This window comes from Lepisosteus platostomus, chromosome 14 (genome assembly GCF_059453375.1).
Source record: "Lepisosteus platostomus isolate fLepPlt1 chromosome 14, fLepPlt1.hap1, whole genome shotgun sequence".
Classification (NCBI taxonomy): Eukaryota; Metazoa; Chordata; class Actinopteri; order Semionotiformes; family Lepisosteidae; genus Lepisosteus; species Lepisosteus platostomus.
In genome coordinates, this window is record NC_142624.1 from 34,075,428 (window position 1) to 34,097,979 (window position 22,552).

General features: G+C 45.7%; 1 protein-coding gene across 2 annotated transcripts in view; it reads left to right on the forward strand.

The window, feature by feature from the left end:
* Positions 1-21,941, forward strand: part of ramp1 (receptor activity modifying protein 1) — a 39,995-nt gene extending 18,054 nt beyond the window's left edge. For both annotated transcript variants that reach the window (XM_088605818.1, XM_088605817.1), the window contains one exon: positions 20,399-21,941. In XM_088605818.1, the coding sequence (XP_088461944.1) occupies positions 20,399-20,654 (256 nt within the window). In that variant the 3' untranslated portion in view covers positions 20,655-21,941. The remainder of the gene's footprint in view (positions 1-20,398) is intronic.
* The last annotated feature ends 611 nt before the right edge of the window (positions 21,942-22,552 follow it).

Below are 22,552 nucleotides of genomic sequence, written 5' to 3' on the forward strand. Positions count from 1 at the left end.
CCTTATTGTTTCTTTGGAAAAGATGATAGCAATAATAGCACAGGGTTCTTGAGCTCATTCCAGAGGGGACAAGTGAAAAAGCAAAAGCAATTTTCCCTGGGCTGTTTCCTCCCCACACACACTGCCCTTCCGGATTCTTGTCCTTTTCCCTTTGAAACCTCCACCTTTTCAACCTTTCACGCCAATAAAAGAAAGCGCGGATCTGGTCTACAACCTCATGGGCTGTCGCCAAAAGCACGCTGTGCGTCATGAAGCATAATTGCACGTCTGTCTGTGTGCTATTGCACATATACAGTAAGTACGGCAGGGCAAAGAGAGAGGCCAGTGGACTGCTTTTCGGTTCTCATCTGCAGTGTTCTGATTACATCTCAGGAGTAATGGAGAGAGCAGAAAACTTTTTCGGCGCAGTTGTTCTCCCAGGAGAGAAAGTAATTTTAGACCATTCCGATTATTTGAAAGAATTCCCATTCCGAGCTGTAGTTGTCCGCTGTGTCTTCCTCAAGGGGGGCGAACATGGAACAGTGCTGACATAGGCAGCAACAATCTCAGAGCAGCCTGAACGAACAGGAACCTGTTTTTAGCACAGCACCCTCCTTTTACCTGCAGCTTTGTTTCGGTGTACCGAAACCCGACTTCTGACCTCTACAGGCAATTTTACTGGGCTGGAACAAATGCACCTGATACTTAATGCACCTTAATACAGAGCTCTGTTTTTCCACAGAAACCGCCTGCCTGTTTTGACATGCAAAGTTCTATTTTTGTACAGGAAGGGCTGTCCCCCCCACTGACACAACACCCAGACAACATCCTGCGGCATGTGCTCCCTGAATCTGCCCCCCACTGCGCTCCTCCACTAGGTAAAGAGGTGCCACTAGGTTTCGCCCATTTGCTGCCCTTTCTGTGACTCTGAATGATGGCGGACACATGGCTCGTGATGGCTTGGCTTCTGCCAAACGTCACAATTTGTCAAGAGGCGCGGCAGGCAAGAGAATATTTGTGAGAATTCTATTTGACAATTTGAGAGAATAAGTGCTTGACTGCTTTTTTAAAAACTGGCTTTTGCTTAGTCTGTGTTTTTTTTTTTTGGCAGCTCTCTTGAGATACAGTATAATGAAGAGGCTGCTAGGGGCTGAGAGTGTCTTCTGATGTAGGCGCCAGTTTGAGCTTGAAACCCGAACTTGAAATTTGACAGGGAAAAGAGCGCAAGCTGAAACACGTTGGAGCAGTGTGCTCAGAAGTAAGAAGCAGCTTGTGCAGAGAGACCCCCGTCAGCTTCTTGTCGGGTCTGTGCTCTGTGTCAGACGTGTGGCCTAGGGGTTTTTGGAAGTACAGATATGTCGGGGTTTTTCCCTGTTTCCAAGACGTCAGCACTGTTCGTGTTCGAATGGAACATGCTTGGCGTGGAGGGCGGTGGTTTGAACAGGCCAGTGCTGTGTTACCCAGCAGGCCGAGCAGCCTCAGGGGCGTGCAGTGACAGCAGCAGCCTGACCCGCGTGGCGACTTTGTGTTTCTGTGAGGTACCGTGTTGCACTCCGAAACTGTTCTCCTCCCCCTCCCCATGAACATACAGTACAGTCCCATCTGTTTATTCCGGGAACCAACAGGCCTCCCCACCTCAGAGCCTGTGCTGCAGAGAGGACGCCTGGTCACTTCCTCATTCCTGGGGCCCTGGCCCCTGGGTTTGCTGGTGCTGCTGCCCAAGACAAAGAGGCCTTCTGCAGTCTTTGACCTCCAGAACTCCCACAGACTCTGAACAACCCGTCTGAATTCATGCTGCAAGAAATAAAAGACGTTACAGATGAGAGGAGGCCTTTTGCATTTGGTAGTTAGTAGTTAATGCATCCAGCCATTAATGTAGCCAGGTTACTGACTTTAACAACATGGCTGGGCGGCTTGTTCCAGACCCCGACAACCCTTTGGGTAAAGAAGCGTCTCCTGTTCTTAGCTTCTAGCGTAGTTCCCACTTGTGCCCTCTGGTTCATGTTTCACTGCTCATTCAGATGAAATCTGCTGGGTTGAATTTGTTAGTGTCTTTGAGGATTTTGAATAGTTGTTTCAGGTTACCCTTCTCTGCTCAAGACTAGAAAGATTCAGTTTCTTATCAGTGTGGGACTTAAGCCCTGAAATGTACAGTGTCTGGTGGATGGACTGTGAACTGATAGCAGAGCGGTGTCTTTTCATGGTGATAACATGCTGACCACAATTGCACACAGGACACTAAATGAAGCCTGGCTAGTATATTAGCTGTTCATTTTTAACAGAACATCCACTTTTTAAATTCTCTGCTTACCTTAGCTACAGTATATACTGTATACCAGCATTTTGTTTGCCTTTTTAATCGTTTCCCTGTATTGTGTAGAATATGGAAATATGTCAATCTAAACACCTCAGTCTTTTTCATGAGTAGCCCCTTTGAGCTCAGCTTTTCCAATTTGGTATTTATACTTTGTTTTTACTACCTGCGTGCAAAACCCGGCACTTGTCTACATTAAAGGTCATCTGTCGGGATGTTGGCGAAGTTGTGAATTTTATTTAATCTTTTTGAATACTGTTGTTTATATGTAGCATTTTATCTTGGCAATCATTCTGAGCAGTATTTGGATAAAAACCTGTTTGTTTTCCCCCAAAATAAAACAAAAAACATAAAAACTCCCAACAGGGTCGATCTAAAACTCCTCTTGCATAGCAGTTTGATCCATTTCATGTCCGGCCTTGTGCAAATATCCTAAGTCTCTGTCCTTTCTTGTTGGTGCAGGAGGGCACTCCTTATGTCTGGACTCCAGAGTGCGCAGGGAAAGCAGCCCTGTGTCATGACACTGTTCTGTAAGCAGACACCGCTGACGCTGGCCAGGGCAGACACGGGGGGCCATCTGTCTCTGATTGCAGAGAGGCGGACAAGGTATCAGGCTCTCAGCACTCAGAGTCACCTTTTATCTGCCTTGATCAATTCTGGTGACAGGGATATCCAGAGCTGTTTTGCAATACAGCACCCAGCAGGCACAAACACAGTCCTATCCGGTAGTTTGCGTATCTTCAGTATGCATACGATGGTATGGAGCAGCTCATGCGTAAGGCTAATGGTTTTACTACAATTGCAGGAGAGCTTTACACTCTGAGCAGGGTTGTGGGAGCCTGGAACAAGCTATCCAGTCACGTTATCGAAAACTGACTCGCTAGTTCCTTTCTGTAAGGAGCTGTATACGATTTTTAGAGCTGCTAAAAACCCCACAGGTTCTCATTTTATTAACTTCATGTTCTAACTTTCTGCCTGGGTCTTGCCCTCCAGCGTATGAGTAAACACTCTTTCATAACACCGGCTGGGCACCGAACTCGAATTCTCACTTTTGCTCTTGATGGAAAATATTGTGCCGGGAAATGTCAGTTCCAAGGAAATAAAAAGAAATGCCACTGTTAATCTCAGTTTCCAACGAAACCTTAGAACTACTTTCACAAACCATGATTATTTGTGCCAGCAAGAATATTAACCCAAAGATGTTTCACATTTCAGGTCTTATAGGATGAAATTGGAGGAATCAAAGATTTTGTTCGGCTTTGCCATGCTTACCTTGCGTTTCTTCCGGGTGCTCTGCTTTCCTTCCATAGATTAAAGGCCTTCCAGTAGGTGAATTGGCTTCTGAGAAAACGAGGCCTGGTGATAGTGTGTGCATGTCTGTGCGGCGCTGTGCAACCCTGTATTGAATAAAGCCGTTAGAGTTAGAAATTGAATGGATGGATGAAAAAGTAGCTCAAATTTCCATTACAGACAGGTTAAAAATGTTTTCACGCCTAATCCGACGACCTCTGAGTGGCATGGTGAGGTGGCGGTGTTGAGTGACCTGCCGAGGCCTCAGATCTCCACGATGGTTTGGAATTGTCTGTCTGTGTGGAGTTTGCATGTTGTTCTGCAATTGCAGGTTTTACCTAAGAGATGTCGGTGAGATTCTGCTTCCCTGTGGTTCTATCACAGATCGGCCTCAAGTACAGGGAGGGCAGCAGTATTCTCTTAATCCTGCCTGGTGCTCTGTGATTCCAAGATTCAGTTTTCGCAGAATTTGTCTGGGATAATCGGCTGGGAACGCCTGGATGTGTGATGATGTCTCGTAACGTAACGTGTCATCAGTGTAATTGAAAGAAACCACCACAACATAGCTGTGCCTTAAACTCAGCTTCAGCTCATATCTCCCAGCAACTGCAGAAACACAGTGCAAGAAGTTCAACCCTCGGTTATTGAGACTTTATCTTGCTGTGGCCTTGACTGATCTCGTACATTTATGAGAATGTGAGTCAGTGCCCACAGGAGCACTGGGACAAAAGAGGTCGTGCAATCTGAGGTGCATTCTGAGTGTAATAATGGCAATAATAGAGTTGATTTTGCTTTCATCTGTGTGTGTCACTGCTATCTGACCTCCTTCTCATAGTACACACATACACAACACATCATCATCGCGGGGTCATGTTGCCTACAGAGTCTGACAGGACACGCCTTGAGATGCCCTGTGTTTTCGCCCTGTGCCCTGCCTGTGCCCATACCTGTGGGTTTCTCGTGCCACCCGCCCAGCTGCTGTCTTGCAGAGCTCACCTGCCCCCCACCTGTCTTGTCCCCAGTGCAGTCGCCACCTCTGACCCAGCCCATCTCCAAGATCCTCCCTTGGGGACAAGAGATCTTCCCTGCAGCCTCTGTTTGGTGTTGGGAGAAAGGTTGCTCCTATTCTTTGTAGTGCCTCCCTCAGCACTGCACGTAAGGACTACAGTAGTTACAAACGAGAGGCCATTTGACCCATCTTACCTGTCTGGTCATTTGTAGCAAATTGATCTGTGAATCCGATCCAGCTGTCTCTTGATGAAAGCCGGCCAATTGGCTTCAACTACACAACTTGGCTGCTTGTTCCCCACTCTCACCACCCTTTGTGTAAAGATGCGCCTCCTGCTCTGTGTTTTTTAGGCTGGGCAGTGGTGGCTTAAGGCATGGAGGGATCTCTGTCGAAGCCAAATCAGACTGCTTCTTTCATTTCTGGAGCAGCTTCTTCATGATCCCCTATTAACTTCACTCCTGGGGCTAATTCCACGCAGTTCATCTTTGATTAAGTTCATGAAATACCGCGGGGCTACCTGGCACTCCAGTTGCGTGTGGAAGTGTTGTTGCCCCCATGTGGTTTGTGTGGGCCAGCCCGCCACAGTTAGGAGTTGCACAGATAGAGTATTGCACAGTACATATTCTCTGTCATAAAGGCATATAGCTGCCTACAAGCCTGCGCCTTGCAAGACAGTTCCACTGCCCAAGGCTGCAGACATTGACTTTGGCTGGACAAAAGGCAGAGGGGAAAATCATAAGATGTTTCCTCCGCCCAAGTTCTATGAAATGGCAAGTGCTAATTAATATCCCTACGCACAATGCCCATCTTTCCATCCTGCCACATGCATGTAGAAATCAACTGAAGGGATTGTGTTTAGAGATCTTGGAAATCCAAGGTAGAAGTGTGTGTGTGTGTGAGTCCTTGGCTGTTGTGGGGCTTCTTTTCACTGTCTGCAGCAAAGGTGCGCAAAAAAGCTTTCCTTGCTCTAATGGCATTGCTGCTCTGTAGATAGGGACCCAGCAGTGGGGCACCTCCAGAGCACAGATCCTGGGAAGACGATCAGCTGCTGAAAGCTGTGAATGTACAGCAGCAGGTGTCCAAGATGGCTTTTCCTCACATCTTCTGGGCACTCCTGCTTGCTTGCCTGACCAATCCAGATTCCTCCCTCAAGTCGTCTCACTTTTGCGGTTTGGCAACTGCTATCCCTGCTGCATGCAGCCATTAAATGGGGCAGGGGGACACACCTTGTCTCCATTTCTAACCAGTTCCTATCTCTCAAAAACAGGAAGATGCGATTGAGTGTTGGTTTCGTTTTAAACAGGCTGTGCTGCAGACTGTGAGCTGTGAAGTGATAACAGGGCGTTGGAACACAAGAGAGTTTCTAAATGAGAGGCGGCTGTCCAGCCCATGCAGCCCTTTTCTTGGCTCATCGGGCTGTTTCTTGAAGGAAAGCGGGGTGTTGGCTTTGACAACACGGCTGGGTAGATTGCTCCACACTCCCACTCCAATTTGTGTAACAAAGTACCGTGCTGTAAAATACTGTAATGCACTTCCACATAGATTCCCCTTGTGCCCCTTGGTTTGTGCTTGGTTGTTGGTCCTCAACAAGCCTGCTGGGTTTACTTTGTCAGTGATTTTAATAAAGGACCTGAATCTTTTTAGTCTTGAACAGTGCAGACTATGAAGGAGCCCCGATTCAGGTATTTTAGCCTGTTGGTGTATGTCATGCCTTCAAGCCCGGGATTGTAGCTGGACAATTGCCACTGTCCTTAAGTAGTGTTCAGACGGGCAGGGTCTGCTGTGGAATCAGCATGCGTTTCTTTGCAGTGAACACACCTATGTGTTTTTAGTGCTTGTGCTCAACAGCTCATGAAGAACAAGGTGTCTCAGGTCCCCTGTGCTGAAGCGTGAAAACAGTGATTAAAATATTTATGCTGAGCATTGAGAGTCCCTGAATCAAGTAATCCTGTCAGCCCCTTTAATAATGCATAGTGTTGTGGAAAGATAATAAGTAGTTGAGTGCACACAGGCAGTTTTTTATTTTGGTGACTTAATCCATGGAGCGCATTGTTTAAATGGCACTTTCTCCAGTGAGACTGTACTATGTGTCTCACTCACTCTGGACTGTTGTCATGAAGTGTTACCCTCTGCTACAATGCTCTGACACTTTGTTGAAAAGGGAAACGTGTTCAAAAATCAATAACAAACATTAAAATTGTCTACAAGGGCGGTTCATTTAGCATCCTGAAGGAATTATCTAACAGGTAATTGCGTTTTTTGTCTTATAAAACACAAAATTTAGGAGCAAATTTAGTAGGCGTTGAATGTGGGCCTGCCTGCTGGTTGGTGTTCTGTATTGACAAGAAGCGCTTGAATTGGGAAGGGTTGGCATCCCCAGGGCCTGTCACTAACAAACCGGGAAATCTTTTTCCTTTTTGTCCTTTCTTTCTCTGACTCGGAGTGAGGGTGTGCCTGGAGTGGAAAGTGGGGTTTTCACACTGGTAAGAGACGTTTTTCTGGCCGTTCCCACTGCCTGGATGAGCCCTTTCCCTGGACAGCGGTTCAGCTCTGTCCACCTCGCTGGTCACTTCCAGTCTGTGGCCAGAAGGAGGTCTTGTCTAACGAGTGTCTGGAGCCATGACCGTCTTTACCCGCTTTGCCATTTTTAGATCAAGTTTTTATGCCCTGTGATCGGACACCCCCACCCCCACCATCTCCGCCACCCGGGGCAGAGAGACGAGACAGTACAAAATGTCTTTCACGTTGCCGGTTTCACTGATGTGTCGGAGTTTTAAGGAAAAACCCCACAGCTCAAGATGCCCAGCTGCGGGGTGCCGGGCTGTGCCGTGAGGCCTTCTGTGACGCTCCAGGAGTCTGCGAAATAAGCCGGAACGCTATTTGGTGGAACTAACAGGGGCGCTGCGCTCTGGGGCCTGGCAGTCAGTGTGCAGGGTTCACACGATGGCCGCGGCTGTGTAAAATGGTTCCGATTGTAGCTGTGGGGTCTCAGGCTGCTGTCACCAGGGGTTCTCTTCATGCTCTGAAGCGAACATTAAAGAAACAGACTGGTAGTGTCAAGTGTAGGGAGTGTGCAGGTACAGTGGGCTGCATGTTCTCAGAATTGTCTGCATAATAATAATAATAATAATGATGATGATGATGATGATGATGATGATGGTGATCAGCGGTCAGCAAGCTGTCTGTACACGGAAGCAGGAGGCAGAAGTGTGCTTGGTTGGAGATTTCTCGGGCTATTTGCTGGTTCTAAGAACAATGAAAAAACGTCTGTGTTTTCTTGTACATGTGTGACGTGAAGGAAAGTGGAAACGCACAGAGAGGGGACCCCGGGGTCACCCACCTCTTAGCGCAGCTCCGGGATGCTTTGTCCGCGGGAAAATACTTTAAAAAAAAAAAATGTCAGCTATGGCTCCGAATGATTTTTGTTCATGTGGGTGTCGATGTCCGAGGCCTGCGATGGAATGCTGATCCCTTTGATCACATTTAACTTGATATTCTGCTATGCAGAAAAATTCCGAAGCCCGTTATTTTAAGTCACTGGTCCTGTAATATTTGCTATCCCGGACTCGTTTGTGCTTGAATTCAGAGAACCTGAGCATTGAGGCGCTGGAGTTTCTCCGCCTGATCATTCTCGCGTGTGTCGTGTGAGAGTTCTGGTTCGTGTCTCTGCAGTAGAGAACCCGCTGGAGTGGCGTTGGATCACTGGATCTCCCAGTGGCTGGACGTTGTGTGATCTGGTGCCAGTATGGCCCTAGGGTATAATCTCATCTCTGGTTTTTACGCACCTGAAGGATGCTTAATGACTGCGAAACACAGACACAATGACTTTAATCCCATTACTGCTGACTGCATGGGAGCTCCACGGGCTTCTGAAGAAACAGAAGGAGTGTTGTTACTTGATATACATTCAAAGACACGTGCACACTCCTCCACGCGGGGAGACAGCTGGATTACACGGTACAGCCTCTTCGGAACAGAAGCCCTCCTCTTCTTTTTCTTTCGAAGGATTGATCAAATTGTGAAACCTCGGGGCGTTTGAATTCTATTTCATCTTTCATTGCCCTGACTGCATTAGCACGCCCTTGAAACCCTTAGCTGGGAACTGAGAAAAAGAAAGGCATGGTATGCATACTATCACGACCAGATTATAACTGCAAGCCAGCTGAGTACCAGCTGCCGTTTCAGACGGTCCGGCACACGCAATGAAGTTTGACACGGCTTTGTGTTCACAGGAGGCCTGAAGTGAGACAGCGTACGTATCGATGTTTGAGTCAGCCTGAGCTAAAGACCCCGGGTCTTCAAGTTACTCGCTCATCTCTCTCTTTCTCCAGAGTCCCCAGGCAGGGTTCTGTTTAATGATCTGACTAATTACTGCCGTTTTTCACGGGAAAGCGAACGTTTCCCTTATGTGTTCTGAAAAAACTAGATTGCTTTTTACTCACTTATGTGGGGCGCCCCTCGATGGGAGTGAAACTACTGTAGCCGCAAAACCGGAATCTGGAAACCAGGATTTGACTCGGAACAGGAAAGGAATGATTATTTAGGATTGGGACAAAGGGCTTTTTTCACAGATAGACCCTCAGTCAGCAGAAGTGCATTCAAATTTTTTTTCTATGGTGCAAAGTGACAGGACATCTGATGTGGATATTTTGCACAGGTCAGGCAGCTGATAGTGTTTCCATGTCATTCGATTTTAAGTGATTGGTGTGTGAACTGTTCACATTCACCAGTATTTTAATAGTAAAATATACTCAGGATATAGGAAGATAATTGAAGTATTTCAGAGTGCCTTAAAGTAATTAGGAGTTCCTCTGTGCATCAACAAGTACCTGACTGGCTGTGCTGCAGGATGATTTAAATACTTCGGTTGAAAGGGGTTTATCAGTCAAACATCAGCTCCTCTGTCACAGCACAGTACAAAAAGCAGGAGAAGCCAATTCTGATACATAACTCCTTTGCCTGTTAGAGCAGTGTGGAGCAGCATCTTTGACTCAAGTCTTGAGTCACAGTTGTTTCCTACCTGCAGGAGGTACAGTACTTTGCTTCAGTTGTGTGGTTTGTGTTTCATCACACTGCACTGCGGTGTACAAAAGACACTGTGTAAGAAAGCAATGAAATTGTGCCAAATTCAATTGAATGCTGAACTGCATTTGGGGGGATTACCAAAGCTACTGTAGCATTGTAATCGAATTGAGACCAATTTATTTGGTTCATCACTAGGGCCTTTTAAATTCTTCTTTAAAATGTTTCTAGGGTGTGGCTTGAAAATAAAACGTACAGGGTACCCTACCCTGTTGTGATTGAAACTGCTTAACGATGATCATTTTCCTTTATTTAAACATTTGCATGCTGCTGAAATTCGATATTACCAAATAAGATTCCTCAGTGATTTTATAAGGCTGCTTTAAATTGCCTCTTGGAATGCTGGTACGTGTCTAGCCTAACATCTGTGTAAATACAGTAAATTAGTGTGGGAAATATGTGCTTCATTTTGTTTAGTTTATTTTAAAGCTTAGTGTCTTAGGATAAGACTACTGTAAGCCACTCCTTTGTGTTTTATCATGTTATATCATTTTACCATCATTATTTATTACATTTATCATTATCGCTCTCGTAGGGATCAATAAATAATTACACAGGCTGTCAGAATACCCAGCAGAAGGCAGCCGCTATTAAACATGTAATGGAAGGCAGATCTCTTTTGTGAATTCCTTGCTCATCTTACAATTATATTAAAGCATAGTTCTAATACTGTGGTAGCATACTGCTCAAGATTATTAGCCTTGGAAAAGCGTGCGATTAAGTGCCACTTATAGTTGTAGTAACGAGTGCACAACTCTTTTTGCAAAGGGGAGAGTGAGTGAGCACGAGACTGTCCCCGATGTCTCCATGTCTTGATTTCTCTGTGCACTCAGCTGATCTGCTGGAGCTGTACATGGTGTCAGTCAAGACAAATCCCCAAGGTGACGACACTGGGTTGCTCAGAAGGAAGCGGTTTAGTGATCTGCAACTTCCAAGTATATAACAGCACATCTTATTTGCCAGGAATTTCCCTGTATCTGTCAGTGATAAATAAAAATAATGTTGATAATGTTGCTTTAATTTCTTGCATTAAGAATTCATCTTTTCGCAGACCCCAGCTTGCTCTCTATGAGACACAGACACGGAGAGAAGCTTGGGGTCAGTGCACAAGGTCAGCCATTGTACAGCGCCCCTGGAGCAGTTGGGGTTAAGGGCCTTGCTCAGGGGCCCAACAGAGTAGGATTCCTCTGCCAACTGCAGGATTCGAACCGGCAACCTCCCAGTCACAGGCACAGATCCTGAGCCACAGAGCCACCGCTCGGCCCAGTGCTGCATGCCTCACAGGAGGTTCATGGGACAGAGAGCCTGATAGCATTTGTCTTGTCTGCTTCACCAGTGACTGTGCAGGAGCCTGTGGTGGTGGTGATGGTGGGGATATTCAGTCAATCAGTCAATTTGACAGGTTGTCTCTGCACTGCTGATGTTGGTGCATTAGCAAAGGGGCCGGATTGCCTTTTCATTCAGGACCAGATCTGTCCTCTCTACTGCTCTGGTGATGGGCAGCATCGTCATGCTGTGCACACAGCATGTCACTGTCCTCCCAGTCGCTGGGGAAACACAGCTGGCTAACACTACAACACTAAAAACTGTCATTCCGATGATACTGAGCTGGGAGACTATAGCTGCCTTAGCACTCAATCAGTGGAAATATTATGCGTTTGATAGATGGAATAATTACGGTCCTTATTTTTCTTTGAATTTTTGGCACCACATTCTGTTTATGTAGTTTTTCTTCCTCTTGAATAGAAAACATAGCAATAAATCCCAGAATGTCATATAAATCATTCGGGGCTCTGATGTATGAGTTTTTAAGACATACTTAAATGTTGAATTTTTGATGTTGCGATGCTGAGGAAGTTATTTTTCATTTTTCTGACCTCTAGGAAAGATGTAAACTAAAATAGGAATAATGGGCCAGTGAGTTTGCAATTAATCTTCTCTGAGCTCTTTGTTTTCGCCATGATAACTTGATTAATAGCAAAACAACAAAGGGCTTCCTGAAGCTCTGTGCAGCTTGTACTGATGCAGCGGGGAGTAAGACAGATTGGGGTCCCCGTTTCCAGAGCCCCCACTTTTATGACACCCCCCTGAGCAGCATGGTCACGATGTGATGGTGTTGTATCGGGACTGAGGTGGAGCAGTAGGAGCAAGCTCAACCGATCACAGTACATTTTCACAGTGGGCTGCCACACTAATAGGCCCAGACACCATGGTGCCCTCTCCATGCTGTTTATCATGTACATTAGGGCAGCGCATTTCCAACACTTGCTATGCAGTTTGTGTGGGCTGGCAGTCCAGCACATTTGAATAATGGCTGAAAAAAACCATAATCGGGGCAAAAAAAAAAACCCCAACACATTTCTGTGAAGTGCGTGTGACAGCCGGGAGCACTCTGGTCTGCACCGAAGCCCTGCCATCAAACCGCAGTCTGCTTGGTTTGGATATTCAAATTGATTGCATTGCAGCAATGGCACAGAGGTCATCTCTGAGGCTTATGATGGTTTCCACCTCTGTGAGCGCAAGGAATGCCGCCTGTCCCTTGCCTTCATTCTTTAACAAGTTTGGGGACTGTTCCATTGTAAGCTGGAGATTTCGAAGAATACTTTGCTAACGCACTAACAGTCTGAGTAATGTAGCACTGTACAACTAAGTTACACAGCTAAATTATTTTTTATTATTTAGTGTTGCCTTCAGCTTTGTGCTTTTACTTTTCTTGACTCAATGCATGCTGTAAAAGCAAGGTACAGCAGAGGTACGTCTTCTCAGATAGTACAAGAGAACGTTCTGAGAAAATCTCTCCTGATTAGTATAAGCTAATTGGGTGCAATAACTAACTGTTGCAGAGCATGCCTGCAGCTCTTGGACAAAATAAGACCACCTGGTAAAGCAGAGCTAGCAGAATGTGATTATGATTTATTTTGAATCTGACATTACAAATGTCCACAGTCTGCTGTTTCATGTTACCATTGTGATAAACGAGCAACTGAGTGCTTCATAACAATCAAGAGCCGTCAGAATGTACCAGAAACATTAATTGCTCTCATCAAGCGGCCAGCTTGCACCTGACTTACATCTGTGCATTTCAAAATAGCACATTTTTTTTTTTTTATTTTTTTCCCCATATTGAATCGTTGTATGTTCTTGTTGTTATCACAATGGGATTTATATATATAAAATACATAATGTTGTTGCTGCTTGGGACTATAATTGAATGTGATTCAGAAGTTTCAGACACGGGGCTGTCTCGGAAAGAAGCATTCACTAAGTAAGCAAAGAAAAACAGGATGAAAGAAGGAATATTTGTGGCCAAGATGAAGACACCAAGTGTATCATTTGCTGATGGAATTAATTAGGGTGACTCACTGCTTAAAGGTTACAGGGACCATACACGATATGTTATGTGTGATAAGTGTTTTGCATTCCCTCGGTGACATTTTCATAATAATAATAATTAATAATTATTAATAAGGTCCCCAATCAGGGATTTCCCTGCAGTCCCAGAATGTATCTGGATGCTCTTCTCTGCTGGATTCCACTGCAGGAACATTCTTTGGAACAAACTGACCAAAATTGTGCACAGCATTTTCAATGAGGCTGAAGTAGGACACTGAATTTATATAATTATAGGCAACACTAATTGGCTTGGCTTTTTCCATCATTTTTCACAAACCTGTTTTCCCTAATAAACCCTTGGTGGAGGGGGTATTGTGGCTTTCCTGGGTGTCACTAGCATAGGACCAGCCTTCATGTCCTGTACTCTGCAGGGTCTGCTCCTCTGCGAGTGCACTGCCTCTTCGGTTTCTCCCCACTCCCGGCCATACAGGTGACTGCTGCAGGTGAGGGTTAGGCTTGGCGCTGGAAACCTGTTGTTGCCTGGTGATCTTTCACTGAAAAATGTTTATAGCCGTTGCTATGGTCCTCCTACGTTCTGCTTAGGTACATCCAAGAGTTTGCATCATCTACGTCTCTGGAAATGCTGCCTTTCTGGCTCTTTCTCCGGTATGTGTAGTGCTCTGTAAAAAGCCCTGATTATCTGTTCTCAGGGGGCAGGAGAGGCTTGTTCTCACATTCCAGCACATTCCCTTTTCCAGCTAACTGCAGGGGAGAGGCTGGGATCAAGCCCCGATTCCCAGACTGGCAGGGATCTTAAGAAAACATCCAGAGCAGAGCTGACTGGCTGGGTTGCCTTTCTTCCCACCACACCTCATCTCCACAGGGTCTCACGGCACGGTGTAGCAGAGCTGTGACCCGCAGAGGCATGCTGGCACATGCGACAATTCCATGCAGTCTGCCTAGGAAATTCACTCTTCCTAGTGTCCTGTAGGTACAGGAATGGGGATGGTTTGCTTTCGAAGAGCCTTTTTTCAGCAAACAAAGTGTTAAAGTCAACAGGCTCATTCAGATAAGCTTCAAGGTAGACTTGGAATGGTACAGAGCAGTGCCACTTGGAAAACTCTTCCTCTTTCTGATCCCCTCTGCAATTAAAACTTTTTTGGGGCATTTCTGAAAGTTCAGATTTGAAAGCTTGATGCTTCAAACACTGTGGATGTTTGACTTTTTGTAAGGGTATGGCCCTCGGCTGGATGTTGTACTGACGTGCACCAGTCTTACATTAATCAGGGGAAGAAGATTTGGGTTTTAAAGCCTGGACAATAATACATTTTCCCCCAAATGCATCGGTGTAGAGTAAGAGAGATCTACTGTACTGTATGTGGTATAGTTGAGCATTTTCTCCCTTTAAAGAAATTACAAGCTCTGGGCTAAGTGAACTCCAAGCACAGAGGAAACCTATTTATCCTGACTGGCTGTCAGTCCTGTCAGGGGATGGCACTCTCTCTGAAGTCTTATTTGCCAGCGCTTACTGACACACCATCAGATTCAGTGAGTCATTGGTGACAGAGGACACAGGCCCCGTTCCTTACCGGATTCCAGCATGATACACGTGCACCTCTCGGATCTCAGGTTCACTGGCGTCTTTTCAGCTAGTCTGACGTTAGACGTTTTGGCTTTGATGATCCTGTAGCTGTGACAGAATGGGTTTTCTGTATTTATGCAACAAGAGGTCCTTGTCATCCTAGCCCACTGCACTGGAGAGACTCTTCTTGCTATGCAGCAAAACAAAAAACAGAAAGTGGCTCAACAAGAATCGTGACTCGGAGAGGCTGGAGGACTGAACAAACTGCTGGGCATCGATTTCTCTTTAGAACTGATCGCTTGATCAGTACATGGTGGCGGCTCCATGCAAGTGGGAGTGGAGCCACCCCAGCCCTGACCAGGGGTGAGTGTGTGCGATTGCCGATTCACGAACGCATGTGAACGGCCGTGGCCATTCTTGTCATCGGTGGTATTTGGACCGCTTGGCTGGTCCGGACATCCATATCACTTAGATGCATTGCGTAATTTGCTCTCTGGTTAGCACTGGCCAAGCTTGCGTCTGTAATGGGAGATCAGGGCGAGCAGTGCTCTCACTACTTCCTCTTCTGCCCTGCCTGTGCTAAGCCACATGGGGGGACCTGCGCCAGTTCACCTAGAACTCCGGCTCGCCTAGAAATCCGCAGTGTCTTTCCTCTTCCTCCCTTTCTCTATATTTATCCACTCACCCTCTCCGGTCCCCCTCTTTCACCGGACTTCTTCTGCCCCGACTCCGTTCTCCCCCTGCCAGATCCTGTTTCTGCTCCACCCTCGCCCCTCAGGGGCAGAACGACCACGCCCTGACCAACTTCGGGCACCAGCTTGACTCATTTCGACAGCCTTGGAAATATAGTGGCCCAGAGGGACGATCGCCACCTACTGGACCACTACTTATCACAGCAACTCCTGTGCCAGTACGGACCAGACCAGACCCAGACCTACACTGGTAGCGGTGCTTGCACAGCCCATGAGTTAACTAACCTGCTATACAGACATAAGAAAGAGCCCGTTTTCCCCAGATTTTATAATCCGTGGATTCATAAAGGTGTGTGGACGTGTGAGGTTATTTAAAAAAAAAAAAAGAGAATTGAAAATCCATTGATATAAACTGTTGGAAGTTCACAAAACATCATCAAATGCCCTTTGCATGTATGCGTATCATTACGTTCATTTAGAAGACCGCTAATAACATAAAATCTGCCCCAGATCTCTTAAATAATCAGAATAAGAATGACACAGTGACACAGGCTCAGAGACTACATGACTTTCTCATTCTTTCTGAAGTGTGTTTTTAAAGTTATTAGATTGCTAAACTCAGATTTCCTGGCAGGAGATTTAAAAGATTGCAGAAAAACTATGAAGCCCCGAGGGGATGTGTGCACAGGGAATAATTCCCTGCTGCTCTGTGACCATGCTGTCAGCGCCAAGTCCCGTCTCCTACACAGGTTCTGGGCAGAGCCTGGTGTTCAGCTCTATTTTAAGTCTCCCATTAATATGCATGAGAAGAGACTTGGTGGAAATTTCGAGTGTATGGCTAAGGACTCCTTTCACCCTGTAGACATGTGCCACCCAGAGCTGCCAGCGCCTCTCTCCCATGAGCCTTCAAATTGACGCCCCCCCCACGACAGTCAGTGAACACCGAAGAGGACCCCGGGCCCTGAGAGTCGGGGAGGCTGCAGGATTCCTCTCTCCAAGCCAGAAAACAGCTCTGGAAACAAACAGCCAGGAGTTAGCTCAGATCTGCTGCTAAAAGGCTGTATTCCAAGTGTAGCTGGTTTTGGACAGAACTCACTTTCAAAGTGGATTACAGCGCAGTAATCCCTAGAGTGGGCATGAATTCAAAGTAGTTCAAGTGGGCAGCTGAGTTAGCATGCGTAGGCTGTAAAGGAACAGGTAAAGGTTTATTCCACGTTGAAAAGAGAAGAACGTAAACACAATGTTTTGGCTGTGGAGCCTTCCACAGCGTGTGTATGGAGAAGAAGGCTCCACAGCTGAAAGGTTGTTTTGCCTTTCTTCTCCTTTCAGCATTGAATAAACTTTTACTTGTTCCTCCTGAATTCAAAGTGTGGATCCAAGGCGGAGAGTTTGTTCCTCTGCTGGCTGAGGGGTGTAGCAGATTGACGTCAGGGGTTTGCAAGGCGTAGCAGGTGACCTGATGACCTGTTCTATCCTGAGAAAGATGCTGGAGTCACAACCACAGCCAGCTGCACCTCCATTAACTCCAGACTGCTAGAAACAGTTCTCAGTCGGTGTAAAAACACAGGAAAGTCAAATCCTTGAGTGACCAGATCTAACCCAGGAATTAAACGCACATGTGAATGAATAGCTTACTTTCAGTAAACCTTCCAGCAGATTATACACCAGTTTACTTCGCACTCATCCAGCATGAGGAAGGGGTAAGGGTTGAGCCTATCCCAGGAGGCACAAGGTGAGGACTGCGTCCTGGATAGGAGACCAGTCCATGGCAGGGCCCACACATGATCACGTGTGCACACACATGCACATGCGCGGTCACGCATACACGAACACGCTAACCTAATCAGCATGCCTTAAGGGGAAACCTGAAAACACTAAGAAAACAACGCCTGTGCCCTGCTTTCAGAACCACCTGAGTCTGACTCACCTTTATCCACCTAGAAGGCTCTGCAGTCCCGGAATCAAACCCGGGACCAAGGAGCTCTGAGGCAGCCACTCCTCCGAGCTGCCTACATTCCTTTTCATGCTTGTTGTAACTCATTTTCCCCCAGATCTCTCTGATTAGACCACGTCATGCAAGCCTCTACAAAACCCATTCTAGAGCTGAGCTGCCTCATGGCAATACTGCTGCCGCGGATCGGAAGTCTAGCCCATTCGGTCATTCGCTCCGCCTGCCTGCCAGAGCCTGGCAGAGCCGCCGACGGCCCGCGAGGTGACGAGAGTCCCGCTCAGGCAGCGCAGAGCTCATCCTGCTGTGGGGAAAAAAAGCCCCCCCAGCGCCTGTTAGTCCGTCAGTCGAGGGGTTTCCTTGTGTTCAGCGCAAAGCCCCGCTGGGGAAGAAGAATGATACCTGACTCTCCTGCCAGCCTGTTTCCTAACTTACACCACTGTTATAATGAAGAGAGGGGCTCTGAAGGAAATTAAAATTAAAAATAATATTAGTATTTGTCGTTACTTTAAAGGAATGAGTGGGCAATTCTTTATGTAAGATTTGATATTTATCCTCCTTTTTATAATGTGGGATCTTGATTTGATGAGAAATGTCACGTGTTTCTTTACAATAGTGTGACTGCTACTGTTATGGGAGCTAATTAGTTATTTACAAATCGACAAACATGATGATTTAAGACTGAAAGATTAGATTTTATAGAAAATAAAGGGCAAATGTGCATTATACAGTATGAGATAAGATTGATTTAGTGATGTACAGGATTTATGACAATGTAGAGTACAGCTGTGGGAGCATAATTTAGCCACAGTGGCCTGAAGACACGTGCTGCTCGTTTCACTTTACGTTGTCTCTCATTGACTCTCTCTTTCGCTCATTGGTTTCAAAATGTGAACGTCTGTTTTGTCTTGTTGAGGGGAAATGTACTGAGCATGGGAAGTTACTGTCATTATCCAAAGATCTGCTTCCTCTTGAGTGGGGTTTGTGCAAATGAGTCTTATGGTTGCCTGCCGAGGGGTATGAAAACAGAGATTTCCGACTAGGAAACAGACCAGCATTTGCATGTCCATGAGATTCGTTTTTTTATGAGATCTCCCACGTATTAAAATAAATTTTTGGGAGAAAAAAAATGCTTTTAAAATGATAGTCAAGTATCAACTCTTTGTGTTTGATGAAACTATTCACAACATAGTACAGTCCAACAATATCAAAAATATCATCTCAGAGGGATTTTTCAGTCTTATCCTGAGATTTTCAGAATATCAAAAAACCAAGACTGGGCAAATTCCCGGAAAATGATATTCATACTGCAGACACTGTTGTACTTTGAGTAAGCTTTTTCACCCCAGCTGCTCCAGTCCTCACTACTGTAGCAGTGGAGACCAGTGTTGCTGGGGGGGTGATTACTGTGATGGACTGGTGTCACATCCAGGGGGTGGGGGAGTAATGTGCTCTCTAGTGTTAAATGCTACAGAAACCACAATGATCTCTGGCCTGATATGAAAATGACATACTGTATACGTACCGTATGTCCAAAATTACATACTGTGGTCTACATATAATGGTATTGGGAGTTACCGCCATGCATGATGAGATATTTAAACATGTATTTAATATTTAAATATGCTTACCACATTCCATCATGTGCACATGTAGCTTTTCATTATTTCTTAAACAAGTGCAGGGATCTGATAAGGAATATGATCTGATGTTCTACCCAAAGGAAAGTAAGAGCTACTCAGGAGGTTTCCTCACCTCTGGGGTTTTTATTTTGTGATATACTCTGAAACAGGAGCCGTCCTATAATCTTTTTTTTTTTAATTTGTCTAATTCCTGTGTTAAGGTGTTGACTTTGCAGTCTCTGACAGTGATATTGTAATATTTCTTTGGCCAAACAGATGGTTCCTAGGAATTTCACATTTCAGTGTGGAAGCTGACCATGTTCTGTGCTTTTCTGTTAAGAATTGTTTTTCTTATTTCCTTATCCTCGTTTTCTGCACTTCCTTTGGGGAATTTAGACTGTCCAAAGTGCCACTCAACTTCTGGCTCAATCAGCAGGAGAGAAATCTTATCTGAGCAGCACAGGGCGATCCTTTCGCCTCAATGGTTGCATCAAAAGCTTTAGGGACAGCTTTAAGATCCTGAGATCTTCTGGAAAGCCTGGGAAGCTGTCCTTGTTGTCTTTTTTCTTAAGAAGAACGATCCTTGTTGAAACTGGGCTGTTTATGTAAGGAGCAATGTGTGGCTGCATGTGTTGGTGGTGGTAAAATAATTAGCAGCTCCTGGTTTATTCTTGGCTGGGGGAAGAACAGTAACAGCTGCTCATGTTTATGTTAATCCTAAACCTGAGTAAATCTAACCTTCACTTTAAAACGGTAAGAATAGAGTAAGAGTAGTGTCTACATTTGCCAGATCCATTTAAAGTTGGCTGTAGCAACACTAAACCCCTGCTAATTATGAGCCAGTAGCCCTGGTTATCACTTCTCACCACAGCTGCTGAGCGTTCTGTTTTACCACTCTCTCAAGCAGAGTTCACGGTGATACTGGCCTGTCCAGTCCTGCAATTTACTGACAGATATCTTTTCATTTGGTTGCGCACTTATTCTTGTCAATTGCTGAACGAGATGTCTAACAGAATTCCTGGCAGCAGAACAGAGATGTATTTAGGGCACAATAATCACAATTGTGACACTTCTACTAAGTATCGTAAAGAATGATGAAACACCCTACATCTCCAGAGTTATGAATAAATTTGTCAAATTTGTGGGAGTCTGGAACAAGCTATCCAGCAACATTTTTGAACCCTGGTTTCTTCCAAGAAACAGCTGGAGGAGATGCTCAGATTAATTGGCTACTAGCAGATGAGCCTGCTGAACTGAATGACCTCCTCCTTGTTTGTAAACCTTCTAATGTTTTGAAATTTGAATGTACTGTAGAGAAAAGTGTGGATTGCATTTTTAAGGCAGGAATGTCATTAGAAAATAAGTAAATACTTAAGACAGAAGTCTCAGAGTAAGGTGTATTTGGAATCGTTCAAGTTTCAAGTTTCAAGATCATCTACTGGTCCTCCTCGCAGAACGGCTAACTACAAATTGCTGTAAAAATCAAACGCGAAAAGGAATCATTCATTAGAAGCAGGAAGCTCATGCTGTCCTGTCGTCTCCTGCAGGTCCTACGGCGAGCTGACCAACTGCACCTACCTGATCGCGCAGAAGATGAACTGCTTCTGGCCCAACCGGCTGGTGGACGAGTTCTTCATCGGCATCCACAGGCTCTACTTCAAGAACTGCTCCCTCTCCGGCCGGCTGCCCAGCGACCCTCCCAACAACATCCTGGGCCCCTTCATCGCCGTGCCCATCCTGGTCACGCTGCTCATGACCGCCCTGGTCGTGTGGAGGAGCAAGCGCAGCGAGGGCATCGTGTAGGCGCCCGCGGACACTCCGCCGCCCGGGGGTGGCTCTGTATATACTTTCTTTCTGCCCAATACACACTAAAAAAAAAAGGAGACTGTGGCTGACGCGAATGTACTGTCTCATGTTGCATCCTGCACTGCAATCCTAAGGCAGTGCGGGGAGAGAGTAGGAGAGACCCCGAGAGGGGTGAACTGAGAGCCACATCCGTCCGGCCACCAGCAGGCTCGGAAACGGGTCTCGGACGCGGAGTCGGCCCTTTCCTTACCCGTCACTGAGGACTTTCTGTGGCACTCCGGTCTCTGCAGTGCATCACTGCAGCCTGACCCAGCGTGGGAAGAGGTAACGGCACAGAGCTGTCTGTCACTGCGAGGGCTGCTTGGCATAGGACTGCCCGGCGGTCACACAGCGAGGCTCACTCTCTAACCTCCACCGAACCCTCGGTTTTTTAAAAGACGGGACAGTTGTACTTTGTCAAAAGTGGCACTTTCTTTGAAACGTCCTAGGAAAACCAACCACCTTCGATTGACATAGAGTGAATTGCACCAGATACTTGGAAATATCTAATAATGATAACAAAAATGATGCTGAAGATAATAGCCTCGTGCAAACAGAAGGCATCAGTCTCTAAGATACGGGCTGCATATACTAATAATAACAACATCCTTTTTTATTATGGCATACTTGAAATTTAATTAAAAACACAACAAAAGCAAGCCACAATTAGTTTTATAATGCTGATCTTGTCTGTTAACAAGGTATGTCTGTGCAGATGTGTGTTTGTGTGTGAGATCATGGACGTGCCTGTCAGATGGGGCATGTGTGCCCACCAGTGTATTCTTTCTACACAAGCAGCAGAACATTCAGATTCTTTCTTTGTTTCAAAGGTGCCAAGTACAAACTATGGCAACAATTCCAAGGGTAATTATAGAACAGGGCTCAGCAGTGCTGTTCCTGTTACTGGTTGTGATGTCACCCCTTGAGTGTAGAGGAGTTCACCCCAGTCTAGGGAGCAGCGCTGTGTCTGCTTGGAACACAAAAATGTCCATGATCAAAAACCTGTCAGGGGGAGAGCACAGATGACATTTTCATAATTGCAAAAGGGTTTTAACAGCATATCTGACTGTTCTGTACAGATAGCCATTCCCCTCTGCCCCCCCCCCCCCACAAGAAAATCTCATTTTTGAATGGTGGTGTTTATGTACAGAGCCCCAGTGATTTACATGGTGCATACTGTGCCATTCAGTCACACTGAACACTGTAATTCATTTGCTCATGCCAATAAAGCTCTTTGAATTGGAATGTGCAAGTGTGTTTATTCTGACAGAGACTGCTAACCCTATCCTTCACTGATTGCCAGAGCCTAGACGTGTTTCTGTCCTGGTGTAGAGATGTGGAGTCTAGTGCCAAAAGGATGTCTCTCCAGTCAGGCTGGCTGTACAGTGTGGGACAGTAGATCCAGAGGTGAATTCAGTACTAAAGAATCACTTAAACAATTAAATTTCACTGGCTGAACAGTGGATTGGACAGTGACCTCTCCTTGTTGCAAGCCTTTGAAAATCCAGATGGAAACAGCACCACACCAGCATTAAGTGAAGGGAGGTTTCCTGGATATTTTGCAAAGAAGTTTAATTTTGCTAAACATGAGGTTTTACAAACAGGGATCAGAGTGAATGTTTCCAAAACTCTCCAGCCATGTTGTTAAAGCCGATTACCTGAGGTCCTTCAAGAAAAGATGATTAGAGGGCCACTAAGGTGCTGGTAACTTAGAAGAATTAGATTAATATTATCTTGAACTTTGTAGTCTTTCGCTGTTCTATAATCAGAAAATTGGTTTCTAGTAACAACCTTATAATAATTGCAATTGCAGGTGTTTTTATGGCCATTTGGAAAGGCCAAGGAGTTGCATCTGT